This window comes from Ornithorhynchus anatinus, chromosome 7 (genome assembly GCF_004115215.2).
Source record: "Ornithorhynchus anatinus isolate Pmale09 chromosome 7, mOrnAna1.pri.v4, whole genome shotgun sequence".
Lineage (NCBI taxonomy): Eukaryota > Metazoa > Chordata > Mammalia > Monotremata > Ornithorhynchidae > Ornithorhynchus > Ornithorhynchus anatinus.
The window spans coordinates 62,501,022-62,520,511 of NC_041734.1; the positions used below are offsets into that span (position 1 = coordinate 62,501,022).

Here is a 19,490-nt window from a genome sequence, read left to right on the forward strand (position 1 = left end):
ACACACACACAGATGCCAGAATGTGTGTTTATATATTGTGAATGTATATGTGTGGGTGTATATTGTGTATATATATATTTTATATATATATATGTGGGTGTGAATATATATATATGTATATATATATGTGTGTGTGTGGGTGTTTATAGTGTATATTTCTATATTGTGTATGCATGTGTTTTTATGTAAAACACACACTATATGTTAAGTGGAAATTGGCCTGGGCTCTATCCATTAGGCCACACGGTTTCTTCCAGTGAATGGATCAGGGCACTATTTCCCTCTGCAAAGATAGAACATCTTTTACAGATATTGGAGTGGGTTAGACCCGCCTTGTAGGCCGGACCTTTTGGACCCTCTGGCCTGTAAATTCGCTGTGGGGAGGGAATGTATCTTTCCCAAACGTGTAGTACAGTGTTCTACACACAGTAAGTGCTCTATCAGTACGATCAAATGATAAATATATTCCATATAAAATGTGTGCATGTCTGTACGAACGAGAATAAGGACCTCTTTACACAGGGACATTTTCTTTTAACTACATGAGAAAGATTTGCTATTAAAGCCAGGGCTAGAGCCATTGACAAAGATGGGCTTCCTGTCAATCTCTGGGTTGCTGTATTTCAGGAGAAGAAATCGCCCTACTAGAAAGTCTTCTTACTGCCGATTCCCAACTAGGAGGTTTCATTTGCTTCATCAAGACCTCCCCTTCTCAACCTTTCCTAGGTTGCTTGGGTCAGCAGAAGCTTGATGAATAGATTGTGCTCTGAAACAGTTTAAACCTAGGATGCTCTGCTTTCTTCTCAATCCCTTCTGCTTTTGTCAGCATCAGCAAAATGCAATATAGAGGAAAAAAAGCACCAAGGCTAATAATATTCACCCAAATAAAATGATCGCTTTGGCTCTTCTCACCTCATTTCATTTTAATCAAGGTATCAGAAGGGGGATTTAAAGGTTAGAAAATCCACTAATCCCACTCATTACACTATTACCCTAAAACTTGAAACAATTCGGTAAAATGTACATAAATCTTTAAGTATGTAGAAACAGAATATGTTGTTATATTGTACTCTCCCAAGTGCTTAATTCAGTGCTCTGCACAGTAAGCGCTCAATAAATACAATTAAATGAATGAATATGTGGCCCCGTTGCTTTGACCTTTGTCCTCTCTATGGATTTAGTTCATTTTTAGCTCTGGCTTAGGCCTCTCCTCTTCTGAAAAACCTCTAAGGTTACCCATCTTCCCCTATAAAATCAAGTCTCTGAACCCTTCCTCAAATTATCCTCAGAGCCTGTAACACTTCTTTGCCCCAAATACAACAGACTTCAGCCCTCCTGACCTGCAAAGCCTTCCTAAAATCTCACTTCCTTCCAAAAAACCTCTGACTAAATATCATTACCTCAATCCCTCTTAACCCATCAGCCACCTTTTGCATTTATGTACTTGTTTAGTCACATCCCCAGCACTTGGGTGTTTATGTATAATTCAGTATTTCTATGTCTGTCTGTCACCTAAGAGTGTAAACTTATTGTGGTCAGGGAATGAACTTTTTGCTTTGGTTATACCTCCCAAACACATGGTATAGTGTATTGTATTCAGTGATAGTGCTCAATAAATACCCTTACTCATTATTATTATTATCATTATTATTATTTTTAAGTACTGAATATGCATCAAGCATTGATGTAAACACTGAAGTATGTACAAGTTAATCAGGTCACAGTCCCCATCCTACATGAGGGCTTACAGTCGTAATCGGAGGGAGAAAAGATACTGAATCCCCATTTTACAGATGAGGAACTGAGGCACAGAAAAGTTAAGTGACTTGCCCAAGTTCACACACATGCAACTGGCAGAGCTGGGAGTAGAACCCAGGTCCTCTGACTTCCAGGCCTGTGTTCTTTCCATTAGGCCATGCAGCTCCTTTTCCTCCTCCTCCTCCTCATGAGAATAGTTCTATGTCCAGAGAACATCTTTTATCTCTAGGCAAAGTAACTCCGTCTTGTTGTCCCATGGTGATTATAATAATAATTGTGGTAGTTGTTAAGCGCTTACTATGTGCCAGGCACTATTTTAAGCACTGGGGTAGATACAAGATAATTGGGTTGGACATAATCCCTGTCCCACATAGGGCTCACAGTCTTAATCCCATTTTACAGATGAGGGAACTGAGGTACAGAGAAATTAAAGTGTCTTGCCCAAGGTCACCGAGCAGACAAATGGCGGAACAGGGATTAGAACCCATGACCTTCGGATTCCCAGGCCTGTTTTCTGTCTACTAGGACATGTAGCTTCTCAGAGTGGACCTGGGGAGGAGGCTAAGGAAGGCCCCATTGCTGCTATCTTCCCATCCCACCCTGGTTTACCTGGGGAAGGGTCCACGGCAGCAGGGATACAGGCAAATTCTACAAATAAAAAAAGCAGTGTGAATCGGAGGTAGGAAGCAGAGAAACGAGGATAATGGGTGGATTCTGGAATGGGAAAGAGAGGTAAGGAGGAGAGAAATGAGTATTCAAGGATGGGTTCCGGTGGGATGGGAGATGTGGACCCCACATGGGAACTGTGGGGAAATATTTTTTTGAAAAGCCAAGGAGAGGAAATGGGAAGATGGGAGTAAATTTAATGTGATAGGGTAGGAGAGGACAGAGTACAGGGTGAGGTTAGGCTTACTTTGTGCCACCTAAATTACCACTGTGGGAAGACCCACCAAATTTACTTTGTACAGAAGGCAAAGTCACCCTACCCATTGGAAACTGTAGAAATCAGGGTGACTGAGGCAGGGATATCGAATCCTGGGTCTTTACAGTTAAGTTCCCTCTGGGCTGTCTCCCATTATCTTCAACTGGGAAGAATCCAGACGTTTGCCACCTTGCCCCTGATGGGAATTGACAATGAGAGATTATCTGTGGTATCTCTGGCTCCTCTTCCAGAGACACACAGCTGCTTTGCTAATTGCCTGTTGCTGCTGTTTTATCCCAACTATTATTTGCTGCAGTCTGGCTCTCCCTGCACTTGGCTGAGGACCAGTGCTGGGCATGGGCCGGGTTGGACACTAATGAAAACCGAGCCTTTGTTTGTTTGGAAAGGATAATACGACAGTGCAAAAGTTCAGGAGGAAAATCTATTAAATGAACAGTCCCCATAATTAGACCCTGCGATATGCGCTTCTTCTACAAAGTCTCAAAAATAGCAATTAGTTAACGAGGCCTCTGTGGGACAGGGACTGTGTCCGATCTGATTACCTTGTATCTACCCCAGTGCTTAGCACGCTCTTGGTCCATAGTAAAAGCTTAATAAATACCCAAATTATGAAATGACATCTCGCATTTCAAGATTGACCCTCAGGGAGGTAGATATAGAAGTATTACTATTATTATTATGGTATTTAAGTGTGTACTATGTGTCAAGCACAGTTCTAAGTGCTGGGGTAAGTACAAGCGTATTGAGTTGGACACAGTCCCTGTCCCACATGGAGCTCATATTCTAAGTAGGAGGGAGTAGAATTTAATCCTCATTTTACAGTTGAAGAAACTGAGGCCCAGAGAAATTGCTTAAAATCTCACAGCCAGCAATTGGCAGAGCCAGGATTGGAAACCTGGTCCTGTCTGACCCAGGCTCTTTCCACTAGGCTACACTGCTTCTGTAGTTTTGACACTAGGTAACTTTGTATCCACCCATTTTCCAAGAGATATTACTGATGGGACTTGACCAACAAATGAGCAAGCTAGTCAGATGGGATTCGATTTGGGCAAGCGATTTGGTTCTTTGCCCTGATCATGTGCCGTTACTATTATTTTTTTTTAATCTGGGTGCATGATGCCTAGAAGTTTGCTGCCAAGTTGATTTATTTCAGGGAGAAAAGTTGAGCTAGTGATATCCTAGTCTTCTTTCTGTAGCTAATGGTTCCACTATATAAGTCCTAGCCCACCTGGGGGGTATGTTTCATTGCATTTTATAATCTTTTCCCCAGATGGGGAGTGGTGTGTCTGACATAGTGTATCTCTCCGCCTCTGTATTAGTGTGTGTGTCTCTCTTTTTCTCTCTCTCACTCTATCTCTCTTCTCTTTCTCAGTTTCTCTCTCTTCCTCCCTTTCTCCCTTCCTCCTCCAGACTTCTACCTTCGTGGGTTAGGTTTGTTTGGTCATCTTACTGAAAATGTCTTTAAGTAGAAGAAAAATGTATCCATGGCTCTTTTGCTGTCTTTTTAGAGGTTCATGTTTGAGGAGGTTTGGTTTGAGGAGCTGTTAAACACATTGCTTTTGGATGCAGACTTTTTTCTTTAAATACCCAAGTATTACATAACAAAATTCTGGGGTTGGGCACTGAGGCAAGCAGAAGATCTGGGGAAGAGATAGGCACATTTCAATCCCCCTGCCCCAAATGAAGACCTCAGAGTCTCTCAGGCCCAGATGCTGTCATTGAGCACTGCCGAATCACTCAAGCCGGAAACCACTTGAGCAGAGCCGTTGTGGATTCCTGAGAAACTAACATCTCATCGGGTTGCTTGTTTTCCAAACCAAAATGCACTTTATCTTTTGGGTTTGTTTTCAAACTCCTCTTTGTTCATTTTGGCAGGAGGACTGGACTGTATTTATTTTCTTCTCTTCACATACACTCCCCATCTCCACCCCCATCAAAACCTAGGCCGTTGGAAAGGAAAAGCATGGGTAGCTGGAAGAACCTTGAGTACTGAATGATCATCCACTTAATTCTTTCCATTTACAGTCAGTGGAGATTAGAGTCGGTGAGGGGAGACACTATTCTTTCTCCGTGTTCTTTACTCTGCCCTAAGATAATTAATACAATGCCAATAGCAGTGGGGCTCCAAATTTTAAATTGAGATCAACAGTCAATGTGGAAGCTTTTAATATACCCTGAGTATTCAAAGGATTATGTCTTTTATGGCAGCATCAATCCATCTTCCTTCACAGTCTAATCCAATATTTTAGACAGCTGGAAACGGGTTCTCCTTGAAATACAATTGAATTTCTAGGCCAGCTCTGACCACTGCACTGCAAAGATTGAAGTCTTAATTATTGTTCAAGGCTGTTCCGTGACGTTTCCTTTCTCCCCACAGGAAGGACCAGAACGTTCTCTCGCCGGTGAACTGCTGGAATCTTCTGCTGAACCAGGTGAAGCGAGAGAGCAGGGACCACACCACACTGAGTGACATCTACTTGAATAACATCATTCCTCGGTTTGTCCAGGTCAGCGAGGATTCGGGTCGGCTCTTCAAAAAGGTAATTGAACACGTGCAAACCTAGAAATGTGTGGGGATATTTCCACAGCCTTCCAAATAAATGTCCAGAACTTGGCAGCCCAACAAAGTTCAGTTTGGGATTTTAGGTCATATGTAACGTGATCTACGCGCTTAGAACAGTGCTTTGCACACAGTAAGCACTTAATAAATACAATTGAATGAATGATCTGGAACTGTGCTGTTTAATTTGAGGGATACTAGAATATTAGTTCATTGTGGGTGGGGAATGTGCCTGCCAACTCTGTTGTATTGTACTTTCCCAAGTGCTTAGTGCAGTGCTCTGCACATAGTAAGTGCACAGTAAATGCCATTGATGATAATGGTATAATGCCATCTACTGAGAAGCAGCATGGTCTAGTGGCGAGAGCACCGGTGTAGGAGTCAGAGGACGTGGGTTTTAATCCCAGATCCGCCACTTGTCTGCTGTGTGACCTTGGGCAATTCACTTCACTTCTCTGTGCTTCAGTTCCCTCATCTAAAAATTGGGGATTAAGACTGAGGACCCCATGTGGGACAGGGATTGTGTCCAACTCAATTACCCTGTATCAACCCCAACACTTAGAAGAGTGCTTGGTTCACAGCACTTAAATGCCATAATTATTAACAAATACCATAACAATTATTATTATTATCCACTTCCCAAATTTGTGTTAGTCTGGGTTCAGTTGTCTTTGGAGACAGATTAAGATTCTAGGGGTGGTTGAATAACAAGAGTGCTGGAATGTGGGGATAATCTGTCCTACCAGTAGTACTTCTTGGCCTGATAATCTGAACTATATGGAAATCTTATTCCTGAGCCTCACAATGTATTAATGGAAACTAGATCTGTTTTCTAGATGAAGAAATTGAGGTAATGGAAGACAGATTTGTTCCAGTTTCTCATGCATATCAATCAGTCAGTCGTATTTATTGAGGACTTACTGTGTGCAGAGAACTCTAGTTAGCACTTGGGAGAGTACAGTATAGCAGAGTTGGTAGACAGGTTCCCTGCCCACAGTGAGCTAAGAGTGTACAGGATCAGCTTACAGTCTAAAGGAATTGTGATTTTTATTAAGCCCTTACTGTGTGCCAAGCACTGTACTAAGACGTAAGATAATCAGTTCTCGCTTGAGATTCCCAGTATAAGTAGGAGTAGGTGGACAGTAAATGTGGAAGTTTTTAATATACTCTGAATATTCATATGAATATATTTTTATAGCAGCACCAATCCATCTTCTTTCAAGTCCTAATCCAATATTTTAGACAGCTGGAAATGGGTTCTCCTTGAATCTCCATTTGCAGATGAGGGAAGTGAGGCACAGAGAAGTTAAATGACTTGTCCAAGGTCATGCAGCCAGGTATGTGGCGGATCCTGATTAGAACTCAGGTGTTTTGGCTTCCAGGCATGGGCTCTTTCTAATAGACCATGCTGCCTCCAATCACATCAGCAGGTTGAAATCCCTGGTCTCAGCCCAAAATGATTCTGATGAATGAGGGTCTCCAGGAGTTGTGATAATAATTATTTAGCGTCTCCTAGGTATAGTGTGCTGTATTAAGCCTTTGGGAAAGTACAACAGAAGCTGGAGGCAAGATTCTGAGTGCCAGCAGCTTACACTCATGCCCTTCATCAAGGACCGACTGACTTGACTTTCATATGAGTAGTGGGGACTTCATGCAGATTCAATACCTTATCTGTTGTGAGGGGGCATTTACAGGGAATTATAGTTTGCTCTTTGGGCATGTGCTCACGTTCAAGTTCTCAAGACAAAGCATTTCCAGGAACAGCTGTGGGGGTCTGATTTAGGGGGATGTTAGACTTCCTGCCTGACCCCGGCTCACAGAGTGGGATTGGTCTGCCTTGCTTAGTACTATTTTTGGTCTTACTACTTCCACCAGTGTTCTGTCTATTCTATCCACTCAATCAGTGGAATTTATTGAGCGCTTATTGTGTACAGAGCTTTGTATTAAATGCTTGGGAAAGTACAGTACAACAGACTTGGTAAATATGATTCCAACCTACAAGAAGTTTACCATCAACAAGTCAATCAGTCAAATTTACTGAGAGCTTACTTTGTGCAGAGCACTGTACTAAATGCTTGGGAGTTGGTAGGCACACATTCCCTGCCCCACAGTGAGCTCACAGAGTAGAGGGGGAGACAGACACTAATTTATATCGATAAATTACGGATACGTACCTAAGTGCTGTGGGACTGAGGAGTGAATAAAAGGAGCAAATCCGGGTGACACACAAGGGAGTGGGAAAAAAGGAAAGGCGGGCTTAGTCAGGGAAGGCATTTTGGAGGAGTTGTACTTTCAGTAAGGCTTTGGAGGTGGGGAGAGTAACTGTCTGTTGGATAAGATGAAGGAGGATGTTCCAGGCCAGAGGCAGGATGTGGGCAAGAGGTTGGCCTCGAGATAGGTGAAATTGAGGTACAGTTTGTAAATTGGCATTTAAGGAGTGAAGCGTGCAGACTGGGTTGTAGTAGGAGAATAGAGGGGTGAGGTAGGAACGGGGAAGGTGACTGAGTGCTTTAAAGCTGTTAGTAAGTGTTTCTGTTGGTGGAGATGGATGGGCAACCCCTAGAGATCCTTAAGAAGTGGGGAGACATGAACAGAACATTTTTGTAGAAAAATAATCTGGGCAGCAAAGTGAAGTATGGTTGGAGTGGAGAGAGACAGGGAGGTCAGCCAGAAGGCTAATACAGTAATCAAGGCTGAATAGGATAAGTGCTTGGATTAATGGATAGCAGTTTTAATAGAGAGGAAGGGGTAGATTTTAGTGATGTTGTGAAGGTTGAACTGACAAGATTTAGTGATAGTACAAGGGGAGACAGAAATTATAATGGATTAAGGTTAGGGAAAGTAGTAGAGTATAAGAATGTTTACATAAGTACTATGGGGCTGGGGTTAATAACAAAGTACTTGGGTACACAGCCAAGTGCCTAAGTCGACGTAGAGGGGTGGGTGGTTGGGGAAATAAAGGACTTAGTCTGGTAAGGCCTCTTGGAGGAGATGTGACTTTAGGAGGGTTTTGAAGGTGAGGTAAATGATGGACTGTTGAATATGAAGGGGGAGGGAGTTCCAGGCCTGAGGAAGAACGTGGAATCATTTCTCTATCGTTTTCCCCTTTTCTCTGTGGGTTGTAAGTGGGGAAAAATGTCCCTAGCAATTGGATCTGCTGTTCCATGACGACAAATTTTGTCTGAAATCCCCTGGAGGGGTCTTAGAAGGCTGATCTTGCTATGACTCATTGAAGGGGTCAGAGGGCAATCAGAGTATGGAGAATTTATAGGTTTCCGGTTGAGAAAACCCAGTGTCAATGTTTGGGGGAAAAAGCAACTCCATTAAACAGCTATGTGCTAGGAATAGTAAGAGTTCTCAGCTTCTTGTGGACTGCAAAGCCTTTAGGTTCAGTGGGGATTGGATTTTCATTTTGAAATCCATTTCTATTGCTGTCATATCATCTGAAAGAAGTAGCTGTGAGACTTCTATCTTTCTTAATTCCCCAAAGAGAGCATCCCCTATCCCGTGTCTTGGGAGGCAAATCTGGTGTCTTTAAGAGCAGAATTACCAGAGTTGTGTTGTTGGTATGGATTATAGTTTAAAGTTTTGAACAAGAAGTTCCGCTGTGTTCATTGTTCTAAACAAATTAATAATTGAATAGTATTTATTTAGCACTTGTTCTGTCCTGAGCACTGTGCTGAGCATTGAGGTGAGTACAATAGAGATAAAAGACAAGTTTCCTGCTTTCGGAGGAGCTTGAAATCTTAACATCTATTTAGATTTTCAAAAGGCCTCTTCTGACTAAGCTCTTATTTCCCCTACTTTCCCTTGTGTTTGAGTCTGTGGCACTTGGATTTGTATCATTTATTCATCCTACCCTCAGACCCACAGCACTTATGTGTCCTTAATCCTTAATTGAATGCCTGTCTTCCCGCTAGGCAGTATGTTCCTTGTGGTCAGGGGCCATGTTTACCAACTCTCCCAAGTGTTTAGCACAGTGTTTGCACCCAGTAAATGCTCATTAGCAGCGTGGCTCAGTGGAAAGAGCATGGGCTTTGGAGTCAGAGGTCATGGGTTCAAATCCTGGCTCAGCCACTTGTCAGCTGTGTGACTTTGGGCAAGTCACTTAACTTCTCGGTGCCTCAGTTACCTCATCTGTAAAATGGGGATTAAGACTGTGAGCCCCACGTGGGACAACCTGATTCCCCTGTGTCTACCCCAGCGCTTAGAACAGTGCTCGGCACATAGTAAGCGGTTAACAAATACCAACATTATTATTATTATTATTATCATTAAATCGTCTATGCACTTGGATCTGTGACCTTTGGACATTTTATACTTGTCCCAACCACAACCCATTTGTGTACATGACCTTAAGTTATATATTATGAATTATTTATAATAATAATGTTGGTATTTGTTAAGCGCTTACTATGTGCAGAGCACTATTCTAAACACTGGGGTAGATACAGGCAGGGTAATCAGGTTGTCCCATGTGAGGCTGACAGTTAATCCCCATTTTACAGATGAGGTAACTGAGGCACAGAGAAGTTAAGTGACTTGCCCACAGTCACACAGCTGGCAAATGGCAGAGCCGGGAGTCGAACCCATGACCTCTGACTCCAAAGCCCAGGCTCTTTCCACTGAGCCACGCTACTTTATGTTAATGTCTGTCTCCTGTTCTAGATTGTAGGCTGGTTATGGGGAAGAAATGTGTCCACTAATTCTGTTGAACTGTACTCTCATAAGCATTTAATACAGTGCTCTGCATATAGTGATTGCACAATGGATACCATTGATTGATTGAATAAGTACAATCGATTATTTGACAAAGTTCCCATTCCCAGAACTCACTCCTTGAATAATCATGAAATGGAGGATTGTTCTATAATGGATGAAAAACTGGATATAATATCGGCAGCAGAGGGTAGAGATAAATACCACTTCGGGAATGAAATGTGTAAATAGTGGGGTCCCCCAGATGTGAATTAAAATATGAAGTGGTGGCCCAATCCATGTTTTTCCAGTACTGAATTCACTGGAGAAGATTGTTATTCTCCTGTGACTGCTTCAGTTGACGAATTTCCATGGCGTGGTTTTACCCTAAATGGAGTCGGAGATTGCTTAGTTCTAATGATGCTTTTTCCCAGTACTGCTGGCAGATGCCTTTGAGCAATGCATTGGGAGCCATTTTCCACAGGATTTTCCCAGTGGATTTTCCCATCAGCCATGGCTCTGTAGTCATGGTTTTTAATTCTCCTGCTCCAGTTGGTGCCTCATACTTGGGGCTAAAATGCCAACTCTATTTAGGTGAGATCTTGACAGAAATTGGATACCACTTTAGCTCTTCACTGAGGCCTGACGCCTGCTTGAAGTGTCTTAGGAAAGGAAGGGGGTTTGCTGTGATTTCCATCCTCTCTGTCCTTCTGAGAGAGCCTCTTTGTGAGAGAATCCCTGCCTCTCCTCTCTCAGCCCCCAGACTTCTCGTTGAGACTTGTGGCTTTCACCTCATCCTCAGAGAGGTCAGGGCACGGGCAGAGATGAGCCCCATTCTTCCTGGCACTGTCACTGCTGCATGGGTTTTGAGGTCCTTTTTAAGCCCCATCGTATTACATACAAATCTGAAATTTATTTATATTAATGTCTGTCCCCCCCTCTAGACTGTAAGCTTGACGTATGGAGGAAACAGGTCTACTATGCATAGGAGATAGAGCCATGGGCCTGGGAGTCAAAAGGTCCTGGGTCTAATTCTGGCACCGCCACTTGTCTGCTGTGTGACTTTGGGCAAGTCACTTTGCATCTCTGTGCCTCAGTTACCTAATCTGAAAAATGGGGATTGAGACTTTGAGCCCCATGAGGGACCTGGACTGCATCCAACCCGATTTACTCGTATCTACCCCAGCGCTTAGTAAAGCTCCTGGCACATAGTAAGTGCTTAAAAAATACCATAATTATTATTATTACTCTCCCAAGGGCTTAGTACAGTGTTCTGTATATAGTAAGTTCTCAATATATAGGATTGATTGATTAAGAGCAGGTGGCAGCTGGAGACAGTACAGCACTCATGAGCTTTTCCTGACTGTTTGTGGAGACCCACTGGCATTAGAACTCGCCTGGTGGGGTTGGTCTGTGACTAGGGATTGACCTCAATGAGCCATTGATTTTCAGACTTGAGAAACAGATCAAGAGTCTCCCGCTCAGGGCCTCATGCATTTTTTTTTTCAATAAAGAAATTAGTTATTCAGTGATATACATGGGTTACTGACTTACCTTATTTGCCCTAATTTAGCCAGAGAAGGGGATCCAAGGGAATTCACTGTGGGCAGGAAGACTGAGGGGGACAGGTTGATGGTGGCAAGACACACAGTCTAGTGAATCGGCCTTGATTGGAGGGAACCACTCCAGGAGAGAATCCTGGCTCTACCAGTTGCCTGCAGTGTGATCTTGGACAAGTCAGTTTACTTCTCTGGGCTTCAGTTCCCTCATCTGCAAAATGGAGATCCAGTACTTGTTCTCCCTCCTACTTATACTGTGAGCCCCATGTGGGACCTGATTATCTGGTATCTAACCAAGTGCTTGGCACATTTGGCAAATAGTAAGCACTTAACACATTATTATTATGTTGGCAGGCTGCCCTGGCAGGTATCTATCCCCATCTTCTGGGGGCTGCTCAAAAAGAGGTCTTTCCCAAGTAGTTTCGTGACTTAAACTGTTAGCCTTTTTTGGCCTTCTCTGAGAAAGAGTAGCCTGTACTCGCCACTTGCAGCAATTAGCTGCCAGGGGGTAGAATTCTCTAAGCTTTTTAACTCGCCATCCTAGAGGCCAAGGCTAATGGAGGAAAGAAGCGAGCAGGGTCACCAAGAGAACAGTGCTTGAGGAATAGAGCAGCTGCTGTCTTGGCCGATTGGGAATGTGGTGTAGAAGAAAAAACCGAAGCTGCCCCTGTGGTTTCGATTTCTGGGTTTGAGATACTGATTATCCCGATGGGGGCATATGGGTCCAGCAAAGCTGGTTCCATAATAATAATTATGGCATTTTTTTGACTCTTTACTCTTCAAATATGATAGATAATAATTCTGGTATTTAAGCGCTTATTGTGTGCCAGGCACTGTACTAAGTGGTTGGGTGGATACAAGCAAATCGTGTTGGACACATCCTCATTTTAGAGAGGAGGAAACAGAGGCACAGAGAAGTGAACTGACTTGCCCAAGGTCACACAATAGACAAGTGGTGGAGCTGGGAAAAGAAGCCATAACCTTCTGACTCCCAGGCCACTGCTCTATCCACTACACTATACTGCTCTACTCCCCACCTTCAAAGCCTTATTAAAAGCACATATCAATTAATTGTATTTACTGAGAGTTTACTGTGGGCAGAGCACCGTACTAAGCACTTGGGAGAGTACTCCAAGAGGCCTTCCCTGACTAAGCCTTCATTTCCTCTCCCCCCCCCCCCCCCCCCCCCCCCCCCGTGTCGTCTTTCCTTTTGGATTTGCACTCATCAGTCCTCTTCAGCCTCACAGCACTTATGTAAATATCCATAATTTATTTATATCAATGTCTGGTTCCACCCTCTAGACTAAGTTCATTCAGGGCAGGAAATGGGTCTACCTACTCTGTTTTATCATTCTCTTCCAGGTGCTTAGTACAGTGCTTTGCACCGAGTAAGCACTCCACAAATAAGATCAGTTGACTTTACTGTGTGTTAAGTGCGAGAGTAGACACAGAATAATCAGATTGGACACAGTCTGTTCCATGGGGAGGTTCATGTCTGCCCTGTCTCAACCCATTTCTTCCCAAGTGGCTTTCGATTTGTCAGCAGCCCCTTTTCTACACCTAACAACAATCTGGATATGCTCCCACCTGTTAGCTTTTTCCACTCTGCTGGTGAGTTTGACTTTGCTTGCTAGATTACAGAAACCTAAAAAGGTTTCAGATGTCTCAGACTCATTTGAAAATCCACTCAAACAGGCTTTGAGTGGGCCGATCCCTTTAGAGGCGTGACCACTGGAAACGCCATTATTTTAAAGCGATGTTTGATTTGCGATGTAATCGGCACTCAGACCAACCATTAAAGGGGTACTGGACTTGTGAGGTCAAAGGCGTTCAGATGATTTAGCAGCATCAAGAAGCAGCATGGCTTAGTGGATAGGGCATGGGCCTGGGAGTCAGAGGATCTGGATTATAATCCCAGTTTCTCCACTTGCCTGCTGTGTGGCCTTGGGCAGGTCACTTAATTTCTCTGTGCCTCCATGACTTCATCTGTGAAATAGGAATTAAGACTGTGAGTTCCAAGTGGTACTGGGGCTGTGTCCAACCTAATTAGCTGTATCTTTCCAAGTGCTTAGTACAGTGCCTGGCATATATAAGCACTTAACAAGTGCCATAAGAAAAAAATCTAATGCAGGATCTGAGGCTTAGAAGCTGCCGTGTTTTGGGACCCCCACTTCCTCCCCACTGCACCCCAGGCTGTGGCAGCCACAGTCTGGGCAATAGAAGCTTTGCTTCCCCCACGGACCAGACCCCGGGGATCCTGACTAAAAGTAGCTGTTGCCGGGATAGTGGTGGTCTGCCCAAATGCTCCCCCACAGCACTTACCTACCTACCCTTCCCCTCTGCCGCTTCCCCTCTGTCATGCATTTTACTACCTCCTTTCATTTATTTAATAGTATTTATTGAGCACTTACTATGTGCAGAGCACTGTACTAAGCACTTGGAATGTACAATTCGGCAACAGATGGGGAAAGATCCTTGCCCAATGACGGGCTCACAGTTTAATTGGGGGAGACCGACAAAAACAAGACAACATAATCACGATAAATAGAATCAAGGGGATGTACACCTCACTAGACCGTAAGCTCCTTGTGGGCAGCGATTGCGGCTACCAAATCTGTTGTATTGTAATCTATCAAGTGCTTAGTACTGTGCTCTGCACACAGTAACTGCTCAATAATGCCAATGACTGAGTGAGTGATTGATTGGTAGGCTCTCTGCAGCCTGGCAGCAGGGCTTTGGTACCCACAGTGCCACAGCTGCGCTCTGCATAGTTTGAACTGAGGCAGCAGAGCCTCCCTCACCCAGAGCCTAGCAGTGGGGCTACATGATGTGGTACAGGTGGCACATGGGGGCGGCAAATTCTGTCCTCCCCAACTCACCCCTCCCCTCTCCCCTTTCTTTTCCTCCTCCATCTTCTCCCCCCTCCATCTTCTCTCCCCTCCATCTTCTTCTGCCCCCGCCCCCCAGCCCCCATCTTCCCTTTCTCCCCACTCCCCAGCCCCACAACTCAACCTCCAGCCTTTACTTTCTCCACTCCTCTTTGCCTTCCACCCCTTGCTCTGCTCTTTGGGGTCAGCTCTTCCTGACCTCTGCCCCCAAAGCAACTCAAGTGACCAGGTCACCGGGGCCTGTGCCACGATCAGAGCAGACTGACTTTAGGAGTTCAGAGAAACCGCACAAAGGTCTGGTGTTAGCTGCTGAGCCCCTCCAGGGAAGCCCTCCGTCGCCTCCCTCCCTTGTGGTTATCTCTGCTGAGGCAGCTTTTACATTTTTCAAGCGGCAGTGGAGTTTGCTCTAGCTGAATGTGACATCTGGGAAAATCAGCTTCCCGTCCACAGCCTAGAAACAGACTCGCTTTGTCTGGAGGGCTCTGGGGGAAAAGGAGTCCATTTGGTGTTCCCTACATCCGGCTTTCCAGGTGATTAAAGCCAAATCCATTTGACCCCCCTCTCCCCCCCTCCATGGAGCCAAGGTTTGGGCAAATATTATTGCTGCCATCTTCATTTGCTCATGGCCGGGGTCTGAAAAGGGAAAGCCACACAAGCATACAACTCCCAGATCTGGGCCTCCCGCTCCTTGTGGTCTCCGCAGGGAGGAGTAGACCCTGAAGAATCCCTCTGAGAACAGAAATAACTCTCCCCCACATTCTCAGTTTAAACCAAAATACATTTGGGTGGTGCCAGCCTCTTCAGGGCAAACAATGCTCCCTTCCTCCTCCTCCTTTAGGTTTTCAGAAGTCCAAAGAAGCTGCTCTCAGTTTCTTTAGATTTGAGAGGAACAGAGCCTAGATTTTCACCAATCTCTGTCTTCAGGTGGCCCTCGGGAACTGAAGAGACAATGCAGCCATGTCACTAGCCAATTTCAAGCCCTGGCTTCATTGTTTCCCCTTCGTTTCCTAGTCTCTACCCGAATCTGACCCAAGGATATGGGCGTTGGCCCCTTTACCTGGGCTTCCAAATGCTCTTTGGGCTGTCTTTTCTCTCTCCCTGGGCCTGAAGCTTTTTTTAAAAATAGTATTTGTTAATAATAATAATATTGGTATTTGTTAAGCGCTTACTTTGTGCAGAGCACTATTCTAAGCGCTAGGGTAGATACAGGATAATCAGGTTGTCCCACATGAGGCTCAAAATTAATCCCCATTTTACAGATGAGGTAACTTAGGCACAGAGAAGTTAAGTGACTTGCCCACAGTCACACAGCTGACAAGTGGCAGAGCTGGGATTAGAACCCATGACCTCTGACTCCCAAGCCCGGGCTCTTTCCATGGAGCCATGCTGGTGTTTAGTATATACCAGGCACTGTACCAAGCACTGGGTAGATAAAAGCTAATCAGGTTGGATATGTCCCTGTCCCACATGGGGCTCATAGTCTTAATCCCCATTTTACAGATGAAGTAACCGAGGCACAGAGGAGTGAAGTGACTTGCTAACGGCCACACAACAGATAGATGATGGAGCTGGGATGAGGACTCCCAGGCCCGTGCTCCAACCACTAGACCTCACTGCTTCTCTTGTGATTGAGCTCGATAGGTGCCAGGGCAGTGAAGTTGGATTTTATGTTGGATTCCATTTGGCTCAAGTGCTGGCAGGAATTTTTTGACGTTGAGGAACCCAGTCCCTAGTGTATCAGAACGCCCCCATTTGTCTGAAGGATGTTCAGTCGTGGCTGGCTACAGCAGAGGCATCCAAGTTGGGCTTCGCCAGGCTGCCAGCATTTAGTCATTGCCTACTTAAGTTTCTGGGTTGGGTCCTTGCGGAGGAGTTGTCCTCCAGAGATGGGTCGACAAGCGAAGTTCCAGGGTGGAAATTTGCTCAAAGCTGCAGATGGACTTTCCACCTGGGCAGATGACTCCTCTAGACTATTCTTGTTGTGGGCAAGGAATGTGTCTGTTTATAGTATTGTACTCTCCCAAGGGCTGAGTTCAGTGTTCTGCACACAGTAAGCACTTGATAATAATAATAATAATAATGGTATTTGTTATTCTAAGCACTGGGGTAGATACAGGGTAATTGAGTTGTCCCACGTGAGGCTCACAGTCTTTGTCCCCATTTTACAGATGAGGTAACTGAGGCACAGAGAAGTTGAGTGGCATGCCCAAAGTCACACAACAGATAAGTGGTGGAGCCGGGAAGCGCTTAGAACAGTGCTTGGTACATAGTAAGCCCTTAACAAATACCATTATCATTATTATCATTATTATTATTAGAATCCACGTCCTCTGACTCCCAAGCCCGTGCTCTTGCCACTAAGCCATGCTGCTTCTCAGTAAATACGATTGAATGAATGAATGAAGCTGTTGTGTGGCTCCCCTGGGCATCAGGGTCTCCCTCAGGATGGAACTACTTTGACCAGTTAGCTTTCTGCTGGTATGTGGTAGAGAAGCAGTGTAGCCTGGTGGAAAGAGCACTGGCCTTGCAGACCAAGGACCTTGAGTTCTATTCCTGGCTCCACCACTTGTCTGCTGTGTGACCGTGGGCAAGTCACTTCACTTCTCTGTACCTCAGTTTCCTAATCTGTAAAAATGGAGATTAAATCCTGCTCCCTCCTACCTATACTCCTCTAGACTGTAAGTTCGTCATGGGCAGGGAATGTGTCTTTTTACTATTTTGTTGTACTCTTCCAGCACTCAGTACAGTGCTCTGCACACAGCAGGTGTTCAGTAAATACAATTGACTGACTAGACTTTGAGCCCCTTTTGGACAGGGACTATGTCCAAACCGATAACCTTATATCTACTCCAGTATCCGAGAGCAGTGCTTGGCACAGAGTAAGCACTTAAGAAACATTATCATTATGACTGTAAACCCGTCATTGGGCAGGGACTGTCTCTATCTGTTACCGATTTGTACATTCCAAGTGTTTAATACAGTGCTTTGCACATAGTAAGCGCTCAATAAATGCTATCGAATGAATGAATAATATTATTATTATTATGTGGGGAGAGGAAGAGCCGTGGGGAGGGTAGAAGAGATCGATCCTGTATGACCAATTCACTCCCCTACATTAGTAAAGAATTTTATCAAGATCCTTGTTGGCCTGCTGAGCTTGTGGCCACTTGTCTGCTGTGTGACCTTGGGCAAGTCACTTAACTTCTCTGGGCTTCAGTTACCTCATCTGTAAAATGGGGATTAAGGCTGTGAGCCCCATGGGTGGTAGGGACTGTGTCCAACCTGATTAGCCTGTATCTACTCCAGTGCTTAAAATAGTGCTTGGCACATAGTAAGCACTTAAGTACAATCATTATTATTAGGTTCTTCATACTTAAAATGAGGTTAAGGTATCAGACTTAGATTGTAAGTCTTATGTGGAATAGGGATTGGAATTGATCTGGTCATCTCATATTTGCCCCAAAGCTTTGCACAGTGCAGGGCATGAAATATTTAATCAAGAGCATATTAATCATTTTGGTTATTGCTATTTCGAAGAGTAGCTAATGGGCTCAGTTGCAAAAAGAAATGAAAACGATATAGGCAGCATGGATTTTTCTGGATTTCTTTTTCGTCACCACATCTGTCGTAGGGAATGAAGCCAGAGTTGAGCAGTCGGGTGTGAGGCCTTCAGAGAGGCTGTTGGACGGGTTGATCTTGGCCCTCACCCGAAAGCTGAGTGCATTTGGAATTCTCGTCGCAGTTAGAATGAGATCGTGGGTCCCTTTTCAAGCAGTTGTTGCCTCTCACCTGCATGTTAAGGTTTGTCAGGAAAGGAGGGTGGCCTTTATTTTTCTAATTAGGCTTCCCTTTTCATATCTCCTGATGAAGAGATCCTTTTGAAGGAAGGAAAATAGGATGTGAAGGGCCCTCGTTTGTTTGACTAGAGGGGCTGGACTGCCAACTACTCCAAAGGTATGTCTGCTGATAAAGGGAGTCAGATTGACAGCCAAAGCCAACACTGGGAGATGCAGTATGGAGGTAGGTCCGTTGACCGTATTTTGCCTCTGGTTACTGTGACTCTAGGCCCTGGGCTCTTGACATTTGTGTCCTAGCACAGCAATCTGCCCTCTAGGTGGTTTCTGGCCCTCAAAGAAACCGCATGGTCCAGTGGACAGAGAATGGATACAAGAGTCAGAAAGACCTAGGTTCTAATTCTGACTCCGCTATAATAATAATTATGGTATTTGTTAAGCACTTACTATGTGCAGATATTTGTCTGCTGTGTGACCTTGGGCAAGTTATTTCACTTGCCCCTGCTTCCTCATCTGGAAAATGGGGATTAAGACTGTGAGCCCCATGTAGGACAGAGACTGTGTCCAAACTGTTTAGCTTGGATCTACACAGCGCTTAGAACGGTGCTTGGTACGTAGTAAGCGCTTAATAAGTACCATCATTATTATTATTATTATTATTATTATTATTATTAAAAGATTCAGGGCAGTGCAGAAAAAAGGGAATGTCCGTATTAAATGTCTGCATCAAAGCAGACAGACTTTTCAGTCTACGTTGAGTTTCCGTTGTTTTTAGTTATCATTTGATTCCTTCCAAAGAGCTCGAGGTGTTCTGTAGAGAATGTTGAACGTCGTTTGAACATTCCCCTCTAGACTGTAAGCTGATCGTGGGAAGGGAGCATGTCTGCCAATTCTGATATATCGTACTCTCCCAAGTGCTTAGTCCAGTGTTCCGCACACAGTAAGCACTCAATAGGTACCATTGATTGAGCGATTGGTCGTACCTCCGGAGAAATTAGAAGGGCAAGCAGGATGAGGGGGAAATAGAAAAGGAGGAAGGTTTTGGAAGAAGCAAGCAAGAGTGTAGAAAGGTAGATGGATGTTGGGGTGTTGCCCCATCCCAGCTCAAGGAACCAAGGTTTGAGAGAGTTGTTAGGGAAGTTCTAAGAATGATATAATGTAGATTATTTATTTATATTAATGTCTGTCTTCCCCTCTTGACTATAAGCTCTTTGTGGGCAGAGAAGGTGTTTCTATACACTCTGTTGTATTGCACTCTCCCAAGTGCTTAATACAGTGCTCTGCACATAG

At 44.4% G+C, this 19,490-nt stretch overlaps 1 protein-coding gene across 4 annotated transcripts in view; it reads left to right on the plus strand.

Annotated features, from left to right (window-relative positions):
• Window positions 1-19,490, plus strand: part of SRGAP2 (SLIT-ROBO Rho GTPase activating protein 2) — a 278,328-nt gene that overhangs the window by 130,327 nt on the left and 128,511 nt on the right. For all 4 annotated transcript variants that reach the window (XM_007670239.2, XM_029068496.1, XM_007670248.2 and 1 more), the window contains exon 3: window positions 5,079-5,241. In XM_007670239.2, the coding sequence (XP_007668429.1) occupies window positions 5,079-5,241 (163 nt within the window). The remainder of the gene's footprint in view (window positions 1-5,078; window positions 5,242-19,490) is intronic.